This window comes from Delphinus delphis, chromosome 5, assembly GCF_949987515.2.
Source record: "Delphinus delphis chromosome 5, mDelDel1.2, whole genome shotgun sequence".
Lineage (NCBI taxonomy): Eukaryota > Metazoa > Chordata > Mammalia > Artiodactyla > Delphinidae > Delphinus > Delphinus delphis.
The window spans coordinates 96,572,550-96,589,479 of NC_082687.1; the positions used below are offsets into that span (position 1 = coordinate 96,572,550).

Here is a 16,930-nt window from a genome sequence, read left to right on the forward strand (position 1 = left end):
AAAAAAGAAAGAAGATAAAGTAAAATAAAATAAGATAAAATATAATAAAGTTATTAAAATAAAAAAGTGATTATTAAGAGGAAAAAAAACGAATGGATAGAACCCTAGGACAAATGGTGGAAGCAAAACTATACAGACAAAATCTCACACAGAAGCATACACATACACTCAGAAAGAGGAAAAGGGGAAAAAATCATAAATCTTGCTCTGAAAGTCCACTACCTCAATTTGGGATGATTCGTTGTCTAAAGGGGGGAAGGAAGGAAAGAAAGAACGAAGATAAAGTAAAATAAAGTGATTAAAAAGTAATTATTAAGAAAAAAAATTTTAAAGCAACAACAACAAAAAAAAACGGACGGATAGAACCCTAGGACAAATGGTGGAAACAAAGCTATACAGACAAAATCCCACACAGAAGCATATACATACACACAAAAAGAGGAAAAGGGGAAAAAATCATAAATCTTGCTCTCAAAGTCCACCTCCTCAATTTGGGATGACTGGTTGTCTATTCATGTATTCCACAGATGGAGAGTACATCAAGTTGATTGTGGAGCTTTAATCCGCTGCTTCTGAGCCTGTTGGGAGAGATTTCCCTTTCTCTTCTTTGTTCTCACAGCTCCCAGGGGCTCAGCTTTGGATTTGGCCTGCCTCTGCGTGTAGGTCGCCGGAGGGCGTCTGTTTTTCCGCTCAGACAGGACGGGGTTAAAGGAGCCGCTGATTCGGGGGCTCTGGCGCACTCAGGCCGGCGGGGAGGGCGGGGCACGGAGTGCGGGGCGTGTCTGCGGCGGCAGAGGCCGGCGTGACGCTGCACCAGCCTGAGGCGCAACGTGCGTTCTCCCAGGGAAGTTGTCCCTGGATCACGGGACCCTGGCAGTGGCGGGCTGCACAGGCTCCCCGGAAGGGGGTGTGTGGATAGTGACCTGTGCTCGCACACAGGCTTCTTGGTGGCGGCAGCAGCAGTCTTACCGTCTCATGCCCGTCTCTGGGGTCCGCGCTGTTAGCCGCGGCTCGCGCCCGTTTCTGGAGCTCCTTTAAGCAGCGCTCTTAATCCCCTTTCCTCACGCACCAGGAAACAAAGAGGTAAGAAAAAGTCTCTTGCCTCTTCGACAGGTCCAGACTTTTCCCCGGACTCCCTCCCGCCTAGCAGCGGTACACTAACGCCTTGCAGGCTGTGTTTACGCCGCCAACCCCAGTTCTCTCCTGGCGCTCCGACCGAAGCCCGAGCCTCAGCTCGCAGCCCCGCCCGCCCGAGCGGGTGAGCAGATAAGCCTCTCAGGCTGGTGAGTGCCGGTCAGCACCAATCCTCTGTGCGGGAATCTCTCCGCTTTGCCCTCCGCACCCGTTGCTGTGCTCTCCTCCGCGGCTTTGAAGCTTTCCCCCTAAGCTACCCGCAGTCTCCGCCCACGAAGGGGCTCCCTAGTGTGTGGAAACTTTTCCTCCTTCATGGCTCCCTCCCACTGGTGCAGGTCCCGTCCCTATCCTTTTGTCTCTGTTTATTCTTTTTTCTGTTGCCCTACCCAGGTACCTGGGGGTTTTCTTGCCTTTAGGGAGGTCTGAGGTCTTCTGCCAGCGTTCAGTAGGTGCTCTGCAGGAGTTGCTCCACGTGTAGATGTATTTCTGGTGTATCTGTGGGGAGGAAGGCGATCTCCGCGTCCTACTCCTCCGCCATCTTCCCGGAAGCCTCCTAACATTTCTTGTAAAGTTGTTTTAGTGCTACTGAAGTCTTCTAGTTTTTGCTTATCTGTAAAGCTCTTTATCTCTCCCTCAAATCTGAAGGATAGTCTTGCCAGATAGAATATTCTTGGTTTAAAGTTTTTTTTTTTTCCATCAGTTCTCTCCCTTCTGACCTACAGGGTTTCTGCTGAAAAGTCAGCTCATAGTCTTATGGGAGGTCCCTTGTATGTATCTAGCTGTTTTTCTCTTGCTGCTTTTAATATTCTCTCTATCTTTAATTTTTTGCCGTTTTAATTATAATGTGTCTTGGTGTGGACCTCTTTGAGTTCATATTCTTTGAGACTCGCTTTGAGACTCGCTGGAACTGAATGTCTGTTTCTTTTCCCAGGTTAGTGAAGCTTTTAGCTATTATTTCTTCAAATAAGTTCTCTGCCCCTTTCTCTTCTCCTTCTGGAACCCCTATAATGTGAATGTTAGTGCACTTGACGTTGTCTCAGAGGTTCTTAAGCTTTCTCATTTTTTAAAATTCTTTTTCTTTTCACGTTTGGTATTTCCACTACTCTGTCTTCCAGTTCACTGACTGTTCCTCTGTATTTAATCTGATGATTCCTTCTAGTGTATTTTTTATTTTTATTGTATTCTTCACCTCTGTTTATTTTTCTCTACAGTTTCTAACTGTTAAACTTCTCACTGTGTTCATCTATTCTCCTGAGTTTGCTGAGCATCTTATGATCATTATCTTGAATTCTTTATGGGTTAGATTGCTTATTTCCACTTTGGTTTGTTCTTCTGGGGTTTTGTCTTTTTTCTTCATTTGGAACATATTCCTCTGTCTCTTCATTTTGCCTAATTCTCTGTTTATTTCTATGTAACTAGTAGGTCACTTAGCTTTTATGATCTTGGAGAAGTGGCCTTCTGTCAGAGACATTTAATGGGGCCCAGCAGCACCCTCCTCTCTGCTCACTAGTGCTATATGTTCTGGGGGTGTCCTCTTTGTGGGCTGTGTGGGCCCTTCTGTTGTGGTGGGGCTGACTACTTTGGGTGTGTGGTAGGTGGGGCTGGCCCCTGGCTCAGTTGGCTGCTGGGCCTTGCCTTGTGTGGTGGCTGCTGGCTCACTGGTTGTTGTGGCTGAGTCTACGATGGCAAGCTGCATGTTCCAGGGGGTCCTGGTGCTGGTGCTGGCTTCAGGGGCTGGGGGTACCTGGTGGTGGTGGTGGTCCAATACCAGGTGTGCTGTTAAGCCCCCTGCACTAATAGACTAGAGAGAGTACTCCAGAATGGTGTTTACCAGCACCATTAGTGTCCTAATGGTAGAATGAGCTCCCCAAAATGGCGCCCCCAGTGTTTATGTCTGTGTGGGGAGTCCCAGTTCCCTCCTACCTCTCAGGGAATCTCTCCAGGATCAGCAAGTTTGTCTGACCGAGATGTCTTTCAGATTACTGCTTCTTCATTGGGACTTGGAGTGATGGAGATTTTGTGTGTACCCTTTAAGAGTGGAGCCCACTTGTCTCTCACATATGCAAACCCCACTGGCCTTCAAACCCAGACATTCTAGGGGCTCGTCTTACAGGTGCAGGACCCCTGGGCTGGGGAGCCCAATGTGGGGCTTGGACCCCTTGCTCCTTGGGGAGAACCTCTGTAATTGAGATTATCTTTCCGTTTGTGGGTCATCTACCCAGGGGTGTGGGTCTTGACCCTACTGTGTCTCCGACCCCCTTAGCCATCTCATTGTGGTCCTTCGTTATATCTTTAGTTGTGGAAAATCTTTCTGCCAGTTGTTCTCATAGATGGTTGCTCTGTAAATAGTTGTAATTTTCCTGAGCCTGTGACAGGAGGTGAGCTCAGTGTCTTCCTATTCCACCATCTTGGCCACACCTCTGTGGATAGTTAATGGTTAATGAAACAATATATACACTTGGTTTAAATTTATATTGAGCTTTGTGATGGATTTTATGAAATATTGAAACTGTTTTTAGAATAAGAGGCAACAAGTAAAACGCCTTGTGTTACCTGACATACATCAAGTGCCACGTACTGGATAGTGTTTTAAGTACTTTAAATACACTGACTTTTAAAATCAGTACAACAATGTGATGAAGTTGGTAATGTGATCATCCCAGTCTTATATATGGGGAAAGTTAAGTAACAGAGAGGTTAAGTAACTTGCCCATGGATTACCCAGCTAGTAAGTGGCAGAACTAGTATTTCTCCAAAGCTCATGCTCTTAACCACTCAACTATCCTGTCTCTATATTGCTATATTGGTAATGACTATTATGGGTCAGACCTTGAATTCTCCTTTGAAGGGTTCATAGTATAAATATCAGAGGCATGTAAACACATAATCATAATTTGATAGGGAAAGGCATAAGGGAATAAAGGTAAAATTTCCTTAACTTGGTTCTTCTGTCTTTATGTTTTTTGTTTTGTTTTGCTTTTAAGTGAGACTGTATTCCAGCTACATCAGTGGTTCTCAGCTGGAGGCAGTTTATCCCATAGAAGACATTTGGCAATGACTGGAAACATTCTTGGTTGTCACAACTTGGCAGAGGGGAAGAATGCAACTGGCAGCTAGTGGGTAGGTGCCAAGGATGCTGTTAAACATCCTACAAAGACCTTCGCAACAAGTAATTACTTGGCCCAGAATGTCAATAGAGCCGCTACTGAGAAATCCTGTTTTACATATTTCTATTTTGTGTACATCTTTCCGTGTCAGTACGTACCTTTAATTCCTTTTAGTATTATCTGACTTTGGCTTCATCAGTTTGGGCTGTTGTAACAGAGTACCATAAGCTGGATGGCTTAAACAACAGCTGTGTCGGTGCTCACAGTTCTAGAGCCTGGTAAGTCTAGAATCAAGGTTTCGGCAGATCCACTGTCTAATGAAGACTCTTTTTGGCTTGTAGACAGCCATCTTCTCATTGTATCCATGCATGGCATAGAGGGGAAGTAAGCTCTCTCCTGTCTTTTCTTAAAGGGCACTAAATCCCATCTTGAGGGCTGTATCCTTATGATCTAATTAACTCCCTAATTACCTATCTCTTTTTTTTTAATTTTATTTTTGGTTGCACCAGGTCTTAGTTGCCGCAGGCAAACTCCCTAGTTGTGGCTTTTGGGCTCCTTAGTCGCGGCTCACCAGCTCCTTTAGTTGCAGCACGTGTGCTTCTTGGTTGCAGCCAGTGGGCTTCTTAGTTGAGGCCAGTGGGCTCCTTAGTTGCAGCTCGTGGGCTCCTTAGTTGTGGCATGCAAACTCTTAGTAGCGGCATGCATGTGGGATCTAGTTCCCTGACTAGGGATCGAACCCCACGTCCCCTGCATTAAAAGGCATATTCTTAACCACTGTGCCACCAGAGAAGTCCGTCTCTCTTTTTTTAATTGAAATATAGTTGATTTACAATATTATGTTAGTTTCAGGTACATTACAATACAGTACATTATAGGTTATTACAAGATACTGAATATAGTTCCTTGTGCTATACAGTAGGTCTTTGTTCTTCATCAGTTTTATATATAGTAGTGTATATCTGTTAATCCCATACTCCTAATTTATCCCTCTCCCACCTTACCCTTCGGTAACCATAAGTTTGGTTTCTGTGTCTGTGAGCCTGTTTCTGTTTGTAAATAAATTCATTTGTATTAATTTTAAGATTCCACATAGAGGTGATATATAATATTTGTCTTTTACTTAGTATGATAATCTCTAGGTCAATCTGTGTTGTTGCAAATGGCAATATTTCATTCTCCTTTATGGCTGAGTAATTATTCCATTGTATATGTATATACACCACATCTTCTTTATCCATTCCTCTGTTGGTGGGCACTTAGGTTGCTTCCATGTCTTGGCTATTGTAAATAATGCTGCTATGAACATTGGTGTGCATGTATCTTTTTGAATTAAGAGTTTTCGTCTCTTCTGGGTATATGCCCAGGGGATTGAGTGGGATTGCTGGATCATATTGTAACTCTATTTTTAGTTTTTTAAGGAACCTCCCGGCTGTTTTCCATAGTGGCTGTACCAATTTACAGTCCCACCAACAGTGTAGGAGGGTTCCATTTTCTCCACACCCTCTCCAGCATTTATTGGTAGACTTCTTGATGATGGCCATTCTGACCGGTGCGAGGTGATATCTCATTGTAGTTTCGATTTGCATTTCTCTAATAATTAGTGATATTGAGCATCTCGTGTGCCTGTTGGCCATCTGCATGTCTTTGGAGAAATGTCTATTTAGGTCTTCGCATTTTTTGATTGTGTTGTTTTTTTGATATTGAGTTGTATGAGCTGTTTGTATATTTTGGAAATTAAGCCCTTGTTGGTTGCGCCATTTGCAGATGTTTTCTTACAGTCCATAGGTAGTCATTTTGTTTTGTTTATGGTTTCCTTTGCTGTGCAGAATCTTATAAGTTTGATTACGCCCCATTTGTTTATTATTTTATTTCTTTTGCCTTGGGCGACTGATCTAAGAAAAAATTGCTGTGATTCCTATCAGAGAATGTTTTGCCTATGTTCTCTTCCAGGAGTTTTGTGGTATTACGACTTACATTTAAGTCTTTAAGCCATTTTGAGTTTATTTTTGTGTATGGTGTGAGGGAGGGTTCTAACTTCATTGATTTACATGTGGCTGTCCAGCTTTCCCAGCATCCACTTGCTGAAGAGACTGTCTTTTCTCCATTGTATATTTTTGTCTCCTTTTTCAAAGATCAATTGACCATAGGTGTATGGGTTTATTTCTGGTCTCTCTATTCTATGTGTCTTGTTTTTGTGCCAATACCATGCTGTTTTTTTTTAATAGCTATTTTTTAATTTTTTTGTGTGTTACGCGGGCCTCTCACTGTTGTGTCCTCTTTCGTGGAGGAGCACAGGCTCTGGACGCGCAGGCTCAGCGGCCATGGCTCACAGGACTAGCCTCTTCGCGGCATGTGGGATCTTCCCGGACCGGGGCATGAACCCATATCCCCTGCATCAGCAGGCGGACTCTCAACCACTGCGCCACCAGGGAAGCCCCTACCATGCTGTTTTGATTACTGTAGCTTTGTAGTATTTTCTGAAGTCTGGGAGGATTACACCTCCTGCTTTGTTCAGTTTCCTCAGGATTGCTTTGGCAATTCTGGATCTTCTGTGGTTCCATATAAATTTTAGGATTATTTGTTCTAGTTCTATGAAAAATGTCATGGGTAATTTGATAGGGATCACATTAAATCCATAGATTGCTTTGGGTAGTATGGCCATTTTAACAATATTCTTCCAGTCTAAGAGCATGGGATGTCTTACTGGCAAAGAAGAAGAGCATTTTAGATAGGAGGTGAGCAGGTACAAAAGCATAGAGGAATAAAGCTCATAGGGTAAGCGGGAACTCTTGAGTTGTCACAGTTGAATTTAGGGTCAAAGTGGCAGAGACAAGGCAGACTACTAAATAAAAACTTATTTTGCATATTTTGAAAATAATGATAATTTTATTTCATTATTTGTATTTTCTTCCCTTAGATCAAGAGCACTTAAAAAATATTCTCATATCTTAATTATCATTTTTACATGATATAAAACATACAATGAAAAAATTATCTGTTGCGTATAAGGGAGGCAACATAGATCCAAACAGACAAAACATTTTTGGGATATGGGTGGATATATACAGCTAAAGCAAATTCAACATTAGGCGCATCAGTATTATGTACTCCAGTGCTATACACAGCTTCAATTAAAGGCTTCACTTCAGAGTATGGCATGTGAAGGGGAAATCCAGAGAACTGAAGGAAAGCAAAACAAAATTTTTAGTCATTAGTGAACGTGAAGTTTTCACTGTATTTTTTCCCTACGTAAGTACGTACAGTTCTTAATATTCGTAATAGGAAGTCTTCCTTTTGGATCTTAAAGTCATTTATTTAGTTTTGTTTTCCTGTCCAGCTATATATTAGCAATATAGAAAATGGAGAGAGGCTAAATGTCGATTTTTGTTTTAGTTGCTAACATACTGACTTGGTGTTTAAGACACCTGTTAGTCACCCAGCCACTCTCCACTGTTTCCTTCTTTCTTCCTAATAGCCCCAAGTTTGCATAGAAACCCGTGCAATTGTAGGCACCTAGGTTAAGTTAATACCTTCTATCCCCTTGGCCTCAGTGTTGATCTACAGAAAAGAATGTATAATCTAGGAAACTTGAAAGGGATAGTGGCACACAGATGCTCTGTCCTGCTCAGAGCAATATGTGTGCAGATGTGAGTCCTGCTGGGAACTATTCCAGCCATTTGCTACCACAAGAAAAGCCATCCTGTGGGTGATGCCACCACATGGAGGAGGGCAGAGTGGGAAGACTTGCAGACATGTGGTATAGCCCTGATAGCTACTCACCCCTAACTTTTACCTAAATAAGCCCATAAGTTGTTAATGTTCAAGCTTGTTTGAAGTAAGTTTTCTGTTACTTGAATTGAAAACATCCCAGCTGAAAAATGAGCCTTATAAGGTAAAGGTAATTTTTAGTCAGTGAGTAGAATTAAATGTACAACTTGATTTCATACTGTTTAGCCAGTGAGGCTTACTGTTTTAGTTTGAGACTACTTTCTAGGTTTTAGGATCCAGATAAAGGATGTGAACACACAGCACTACTGACAGGCAGTAGAGAAAGCCTATTAATGAGAATTTTTCTTAGCAGTGAAAAGCAATTAGTATAAAATATCCTTTAAAAAAAAATCTGACCAAGAATGGTTGGTTTCGTCTTTATGCTCAGTTGAGTCTAACATGATTTAGCCAGATATTTTCATTTTATTTAATGCTCTTGCAATTTTATAAAAGATATTATTTTTCATAGGACCCTCCTACAAAAAAAGGTGGTGTTTTGGTTTTATAGAGGCATTTTGCTCTTTAATGGCAGGTTCATTCTTGAGATCTGAACTTCTAATCACAGTTTTTAGTCTGTGCTGCTTCGTCTGTGTACTTTGGGGAGTAATTTAGGCATTTTGATTCCAAAAACCCATAGTACTGAGCAATTTCCAATTTGAAATGAACTACTTACCCTGTAGTCTCCTAGCTGTTTCAGCAGTTCTGCTCTGTGGTCGTCTTCCACATCTTCTCCATGATTTCTTTCTAATAGAGGCAAGAAGTGACGCAGAGTAGAGGTACAGTATCTATTCCACCGAGTCAGATGGCGAGGCCTCCAGTCCATGATTTTTTCTTTTAGTATTTTTTCAATCCTGTTTATAAAAGATAAGTTCCATTTTTTGGTGACTTGACTTTTCCCTTGTAAACAAAAATAAAAAATAGTATTCTGAAACTTATTAGAAGAAACAAGATTTTTTGGGGGAATTTGTTGTTCTTAGGATCCCAAATAAGGCTGTATTTGAAATTTGCAGTTGAGAGTAAATTGGTATTTTTTAGTAATAATACCTTAAAAAGGGTCACATTTAATCTTGTGCAGCTTGACATGCTGCTCTTCACACAGCTTGAGACAGTAGAAAGGGCACACAGGCTTTGAAACTAGAAAGGTCTGGCTGGGCTCAGAAGCCCCCTTTAACACTTGACAAGTATGTGGACCTCTCTGAGCCTCAGTTTCCACACGTGTGAAACTGGGGAAATAAGTTCTATTTTACAGCATTATAAGTATTATTGGGGCTCAAATAGGCTCTTACTAGCTTTGTACATGTGTTAGGTTTTTAAAATAGCTGAAGTTCACTTAAGCACTAATTGGACAAAATAGGCATATTTAAGCTGAGGGTTATGATATTGTCTGAACAAGACCCATAAATAACATGACGTTGAACTCTAATCTGAGGTAAAGTTTTTGGAGAACTACCTATCATTGCTGGATTTCACTGCTGTATGTCTCACACCATGCTGATGCTAAAGCCTTCTTTTGAGCCTTGGGATTTAGAGATCACATTTGTACTTTGCATCTATAAACATGAATTAAAGTTTAATTGCCCAAATTATTTTACATTGATCCAGGTGGAAAATTGTTTAGTTGGATATTAACACTCCTAGTGACAGACTGCATATGCATTTATGGATATCAAGTGACCTGTCTTGTAGTTCAGCTGCAGCCACTTTGTCGGTGCGCTGGTAAATTAGCTCTTCTGGCTATAAAAGAAAAAACAGTTCAGGAATTTTAGAAATCAGTTACACTTAATTTCAATAGCTATACATCCTTTCCTAAATTTTTTTTAAAAATTATGAACTCTCAGACATTCAGTTAGTTAGACATCGAGGATAATGTAACAGATGCAAATATACCCAAGACCTACTTTAAATAAAGCATCACAAATTATAATGCTTTGTGGTTCTTTCTCTGTTTTATCACCCTTTTCTGTCACAGAAGTAACCATGATCTGAATTTGTTTTTTAGCACTCTTTCATTCAACATATACTGAATACCTACTGTGTGCCAGGCACTTACTTACACAAGTGAAGGGGACAGAGCTGTGAATAAAATCCCTGCTCTCATGGTGTTTACATTATAGTCAGTGGAGATAGGCAAATTAGTGAAATGTGTTTATGATTTAACTACAGATGTATGTATCCCTAAACAATATATTGTACTGCATGTTTTCTGAAATTTATGTAATAATTTTATACTGTAAACATGCCAGTTTTTCTCCCTTAACATTATATTTAGAATAGCAGATACATATTTTCAGTGTGCTTACTAATATTCATGAATATTAATTCATTTGTGTAACTACTATAAAATATTCTACTATATACCATAATTTATCTCTTCTGTTGTTCCAGTTTTAGGCTTTTGCAAACAGTGCTCCTATGAAAATTGTTATGTTACCTTGTATACATGGGAGAGTTTCTCTAGGGTGATTTTTCTTAAAACTTCTTTTGGAAAGGTTTGATCCACAGTAAAAAATACATTTTATATTATACACACAGTATCTATATATCTATAGCTATCACATTTAAAGTTTTAGTAAACAGTTCTCATGCTTACTATTTATAATCTGTTACTGTCCAGGACCCTCTAAATTAATGTTATGAGCCCCTCCTGGATCATGCCCTGCAGTTTGATTTCAGGTTTCAATAGCAGTGATGAAATTAATTTAGTGAATTGAGACCAGCATTGAAAAAATTAAATGAAATATATTTTGTGGCATTCTTTTGGGTCATGGGACTCTGTATCAAAACTTACTCGTTCACATATTTGTGTACTGGTTCATGATATGATGGTCTTTCTTATTGGGCTTAACTAACTTTGAAAATGAAATATTATTCTAGACTAAATATCTAGGAGTGGAACTAAGGGTCAAAATATATCTGGCTACCCAATATAACGATATCACATTCCTTACTTTCTATATCTACATTTAATTGTTAATAAAAAAATTATACCTGAACACTGGAAAGGCCAGGATATGGAAGCCTTCTTGAAAAGAAAGATTTCCATAGCTTGGGCTTGGTGACATCAAAATTCATCCTTAATGGGGAATCATATTGTTGAATATTAAACCAAATCTAAAAAAGACAAGACTACATTAGCATATATGGTAGCAGATGTATGTGTATTCGTGTGTGTATGTATGTTATATAAAGAGAGACAGCAGAGAGAGACAGCAAGGGAACATGTAGCTTGCACATTTTTTTGTCATTTTGATTTTTAAGACTGATAAGCACTTTATGATCAGTGGCATCATATAGTTGTCACCAGCCATTTTTTTTTTTAACATTTTTTATACCTGCAGTTGAGGTGTACCTTACGATTAATTGTAGGTTGATGAAATAAGGTAGTTCCTGGTGATAAGACACTTAGAATCTTTTGGAAGAAGACAGACAAGGCTACTCCCTTCTCGGGCTAGCCTTTCCTAACCTTGCTCTTCCCAGCCTCCTAATTGTGGTAGGTGTCCATCTCTTTCCTTCCACAGCACTCTGTAACCTCTGAGATAGCACCTGTCTTATTGAGGCACTGTAGCATATTAATTCTGGAACCAGACCACTTGCATTTGAATTCTGGCTCCAACGTTTACTAACTGTGTGACTTTGGACAGTTTAATTACCGTATGCCTCAGTTTCCTCCTCTATAAAAGTGGGATGGTCGTACTTAACCTCATAAGGATGATGATAACATTAAATGAGTTGATACATTTATACCTCTTAGAACAATGCCTGGTACATAGTAAGTACTCAATAATTGTTCGCTATTTTATTACTGTTGTTAGTATTTATCATTATTTATAGTTGTTTATCTCACTAGACTATTAGATGTTGCCTTGAGGACATTTGCCATGTGCTTTATTCACCATTGTATCATTAGCATCCAGCACAGCTCCTGGTTGGCACGTGGTAGGCATATTGAGTAACTGTGTGCATGAGTGGTGAATTTGTCCATTCAACAAAATCAAGTACCTTATATTTAGTCTCAGTTCTAATCACTGTGGATAAAGTTGTGAATGAAACATAGTTTCTACCAGCATGCAGTAGCTAAGGAAAAGACAGTGCAAACAAACAAATATATGGGATATCAGATGATACAAGATGTGGTAGATTGCATCCCTGGCCCCAGTTCCTCACCCCTTCCTATATCCACAGCCTTTGCCCTGTTACTTGGCAGTTACTCCCACTAAAAGGGCAGAAATGTATTTCCTTGCCTCTTGACTTTTGGTCAGTAGAATGGGATAGCAGTGTCATTATGTGACTTCTGTGTCCAAGCTTAAGCAACTCTGTGTGTTCCTGCTTGCCCTCTTGTGCCTCTGCCAATTGTCATTGCCCTGAGTCCCAGAATAAAAAGGCATGAAACAGGGCTCTCCCAGCCTAGGTCAGCAGAACCATCCCAGCTGACTCAGATCCATGAGAATAATTGTCTGAAGCCATTTCTTTTGGGGATGGGTTTTTGGTATTTTGTTGTGGCAAAAGCTAACCTTACAAGGGCTATGGAGAAAACTATGCAGGAAGAGGTGAAATTTTAGGGTAGGCAGAGACGTTTTCACTGGAAAGAGCATGAAGGAGTGAGGGAGAAATTAATGAAGATACCTGGTCAGGGGAAGGGTCATCTATGCAGAGGAAATAGCAGATGCACAGTGTGTCTGAGGGACAGCAAAGAAGACAAAGTGACTTCAGAGGAGTGAGCAAATTAGAGCAAGAAAGAGATCAGCAGAAGATGATGGGGGCAGGGCAGCTGTCAGATCATAGAAGGCCTTGTGGGCCATTTTAAAGATTGAGGCTTTGACTGTTGAGTGAGCCAGGAAGCCACTGGAGTGTTTTATGCAGATGAGTGACATAATTTCCTGCTATTTTAACAGGAATATTCCTTGCTTTTTTGAGATTAGACAGCAGGGGGTAGGGGCAAGTCATTTAAAGAAGGCAAGGTCTTTGAGAACTATAATTTGGCTGTAGGGTAGGGAATGTGCAGAAAGTAGTGGGAAATAGCACTGGAAGAAAAGAAGTCAGGTTACATAGGGCTTTCAAATCCAAGGTGAGACATTTATTTTTAAATCTGTATACAGTGAGGTACCCTCAGTACTTTTTGAGCCATTGAATGATGAAAGCTGAAATTCAGTAACAGGTATCAGTGTACCAAATAATGGACTGAATTGGAGACAAATTATTTAGTTGGCTACTTATAGTAATGCAGGATGAAACAATAATGATATGACCTGGAAACAGAAGAGGCAGAATCTATATGAGTTGGTATCAAAAGGATTGAAGTAGGAGGAAGTGAGGGAGGGGGAAAATCAAGGACAGTTCTGGGGTTTGAATCGGGGTAACTGACATCCACAGAAGTAGGAAGGCCAGGAGGAGGAGCTCTTTTTAGAGATAAAGGAGAAATGATACGAGTTGTGGATGGCCTGAGTTTGTGATTTTGGTAAAGCATCTGGGTGTCTAGCAAACAGTTGAAAATTCAGGACCCAAAGATTCTGGGGCTAGTGACAGAATTGTGACTTTTTTTGCCAGGATAAACTAGATAGAGCTATAATAAATAATGTGTGGTTCTGCAAGAAATCTAAATGTAGAATTTTCAGGAAAATCTACTTTTAAGGTGTGGAAAGAAAAGCCAGTGGAAGAAACCTAGGGAACTATTGCAGAGAAATGAAAATCAACAGTCCTTTATCAGTAAACCGAGGATGAGAAAGTGTTTTTTTCCATGAAGAGGTGATTAGTTGTGTCACGTGCCATAGAAAAGGACAGGAGAATGAGGAATGGAGTAAACCATTGGATTTATTTATGCATTAGCAAGATAATGGTACTTCTCAGAGGGTATCTCTGTAGAATGGTCAGGGAAGAGGACTAGATTATAGGCGGTTAAAGTCTGAGTGTACTGAGGAAGTGGAAGCAGGGCATATAATTAATATTTAAAGAATTTTGGAAGGAAAGGAAGGAGGGGCAATGGTAGTTTAGGCTGTAGCCGGGTTGGGAGAAGCATGTTTTAGAATTGTTGGACTTCTGAGCCTATTGATGGAGAAGGAGAGAGAAAACATATAGAGGCCAAGTTGGGACAGTTAGTGGAGCCAAGTGTTGGAACAGGAGTAGAAACACAAACATGGGTGGAAGGGGGAGACTTACTTCTTGGCAAAGGAGTGGAGGAGGAAAAAGGCTGACAGTCCAAAGAGGTGGTGTGGTAGAGCAGGGGCAGTTGAGGTTTCAGAGTGCCAGGCCTGCAAAGCGAGCCTGAGGTCCTCTCCTGAGGGTGGCCGAGGCTTAGAGCAGGTTTAGAGCAGCTGCCATGTGGGATGGCAGGCATCATGAGCCACTGCTGCCTGTCTTGTTAGAAGAGGAGGAAAGGGGGTCTTTCTTCCTCACAAAACTTGGGCTTTATGTGAATTAGTCAACCATACAGTAATTGTTTTGAGAACTAATAATTTTGACAAAGAATGGAGTTCTCTGTAGGCTTTTTCAATGCCTGTTGACTCTGCCTGATTACTAATATGACCTTAAGATGGTTCTCTACATGTATTAATAGATGGAGCTTAGCAGATCATTTATGATTATGATACTGCTTTTAATTAAAAATAATAACATGCAAATTGTACACTACACTGCTCTTTTCACACTTGTAGTTAATAATAGTTACCATTTGCTGAATACCTACGAAAGACAGGTACTTTGCTGAGTGCTTGGCATATGTTATCTCTAATTATAGTAGTAACCCATAGACCAGTGGTCTTCAAGGTAGGGTGCACATCACAGACATAATAGAAGAAATAGTAGATCTTCTAATTATTTCTTTTCATTTTAAGAGTTTCTTCTGTGTGTAATATAAATAATATATTGATCCATAAGTAAATACATATATAATTTATAAATAAAAATACATATATTGGGGATATATGCTCAAATGACTTTTCTGACAGATAAAGTTCAGAGAACACTCAGGTAGATAATAATTATAAACACAGTCACAGTAGCCAACACAGGGTTGCTACTGTATGTTAGCTGCTTTGCATTGATTATCTCATTTACTTCTCACAACTACTCTGTAAAGTAATTACTAACAAATACCTTCATTCTACCAGTGAAGAAACTGATGCTGTATAAGATTAAGAAACTTTCCTAAGCTTACATAACTAGTAAATGATGATGTTGGAATTTAAATTCAGGCAGTGTGATCCCATAACTCATGTTTTTAACCAGTGCCTTATAGAGTACCCTTCATAGTTAAATGGCCCCCCAAACTGGGTGCAAGCAGAATCACCTGATGGTACCTGGGAATCTCTTAGAAAAAGAAAAGGAAGAAAAGAAAGACAGTCTTTTCGGGTGATAAATTTGGCTCACTTAGTTCTCAAAACACTATGAGTTCGGCATTGTAAACTCTTACTTTGGAAGGGAAAACAGGACAAGCCAGAATACAGACTCAGGTCGTCTGAATCTAAATCCTAAATTCTTTCTTTAACCTCATTCTGCTTCTCGAAGATCAGGTGACTAATTCAACCGGAAGTTTTTATTTAGAACAGTTCTGCCACTGTGCTTGACACTGCGTTTCTTTAATTGGTGTTATATATGTTTATGTAAATTTTTTTGACACAAAAATTATTAAAATCAGTAGATCAATTTAAAAAAAAGCAATAGTCAACCACATTTAAGAGGAAATGGTAATACTTACATTATCGGGACCTATTAAACAGCCTACGCTTTTTAAGGGGCAGAATGTATCAAATTGTCCATAACAATGTCCACTGCAGGGATTCCATATTAAATAGTGACTTTGCTCCCGAGTTAGCACATAGGCAGTTGGACCCTGAAGGAAAATAGCCATTAAACCAGTTTCCGATTAATTATGCTATTAGGGTCAAGAGTAATTTGTATAGACAGTTCATTATTTTAGTTGGACCCCTAATTTCTAAACCCCATGGCTAATGGTGAAAATTATTTTGCAGTTCTAGATTATGCTGAATTAATAAAATCAAAAGTTTATTTTTGCAAAATTCTTGCATCTGCAACTAGTGTGATATAGTGACCAAATAGGAATAGTGGTCATGTTACTCAACCGATATATCTTTTTTTTTTTTTAAGTTAAATGGGGTATGTTGTGGGGTTTTCTTTTTTCAGTTTTACTGAAATATAATTGATGTACAACACTGTATAAGTTTAAGGTGTACAACATAATGATTTGACTTCCATACATCATGAAATGATGACCACAGTAGGTTTAGCGAACACCCATCATCTCATACAGATACATTAAAAGAAATAGGAAAAAAATTTTTTTTTCTTGTGATGAGAATTCTTAGGATTACTCTCTTAACGACTTTCATTTATAACATACAGCAGTGTTAATTATCTTTATTATGTTGTATATTGCATCCCTAGAACTTATATATCTTATAACTGGAGGTTTGTACCTTTTGACTACCTTATCTAATTCCCCTTCCCCCTATCCCCTGCCTCTGATAGCCACAAATCTGATCTCTTTTGTATGAATTTGTTTTTGAAGTATAATTGACCTACAACACTATGTTAGTTTCTGGTACACAACATAGTTATTTGATAATGTCTATACATTTCAAACTGATCATCATGAAAAGTCTAGTTATCATCTGTCACCATACAAGGATATTACATAATTACTGACTATATTCCCCACACTGTATATTTCATACCTGTAACATTTATTTTGTAACTAAAAGTTTGTACTTAATCTTCCTCACCTATTTCTCTCCTCCCCCCTCATTCCTGCCCCCATTCCCCCCTCCCCCCATTCCCCCTCCTCCCCCCATTCCCCCTCCTCCCCCCATTCCCCCCCTCCTTCCCCCCCATTCCCCTCATCTCCCCCTCTATTCCCCCCTCCTCCCCTCTGGTAACCACCTGTGTTTTTTGCTGTATCTATGTTTCTT

General features: G+C 39.9%; 1 protein-coding gene and 1 long non-coding RNA gene across 4 annotated transcripts in view; one reads left to right on the top strand and one right to left on the bottom strand.

Annotated features, from left to right (window-relative positions):
- The first annotated feature begins 904 nt into the window (after window positions 1-904).
- Window positions 905-16,930, top strand: part of LOC132426069 (uncharacterized) — a 181,007-nt gene continuing 164,981 nt past the window's right edge. For all 3 annotated transcript variants that reach the window (XR_009519586.1, XR_009519585.1, XR_009519584.1), the window contains exons 1-2: window positions 905-1,083; window positions 4,119-4,254. This is a non-coding gene — a long non-coding RNA (uncharacterized lncRNA). The remainder of the gene's footprint in view (window positions 1,084-4,118; window positions 4,255-16,930) is intronic.
- CC2D2A (coiled-coil and C2 domain containing 2A) overlaps window positions 6,740-16,930 on the bottom strand; it is a 135,748-nt gene continuing 125,557 nt past the window's right edge. Inside the window, exons 33-37 of the mRNA XM_060012793.1 lie at window positions 15,700-15,834; window positions 10,998-11,120; window positions 9,685-9,743; window positions 8,683-8,860; window positions 6,740-7,421 (exon numbers count right to left, since the gene is read on the bottom strand). Coding sequence (XP_059868776.1) covers window positions 7,233-7,421; window positions 8,683-8,860; window positions 9,685-9,743; window positions 10,998-11,120; window positions 15,700-15,834 — 684 coding nt within the window. The 3' untranslated portion in view covers window positions 6,740-7,232. The remainder of the gene's footprint in view (window positions 7,422-8,682; window positions 8,861-9,684; window positions 9,744-10,997; window positions 11,121-15,699; window positions 15,835-16,930) is intronic.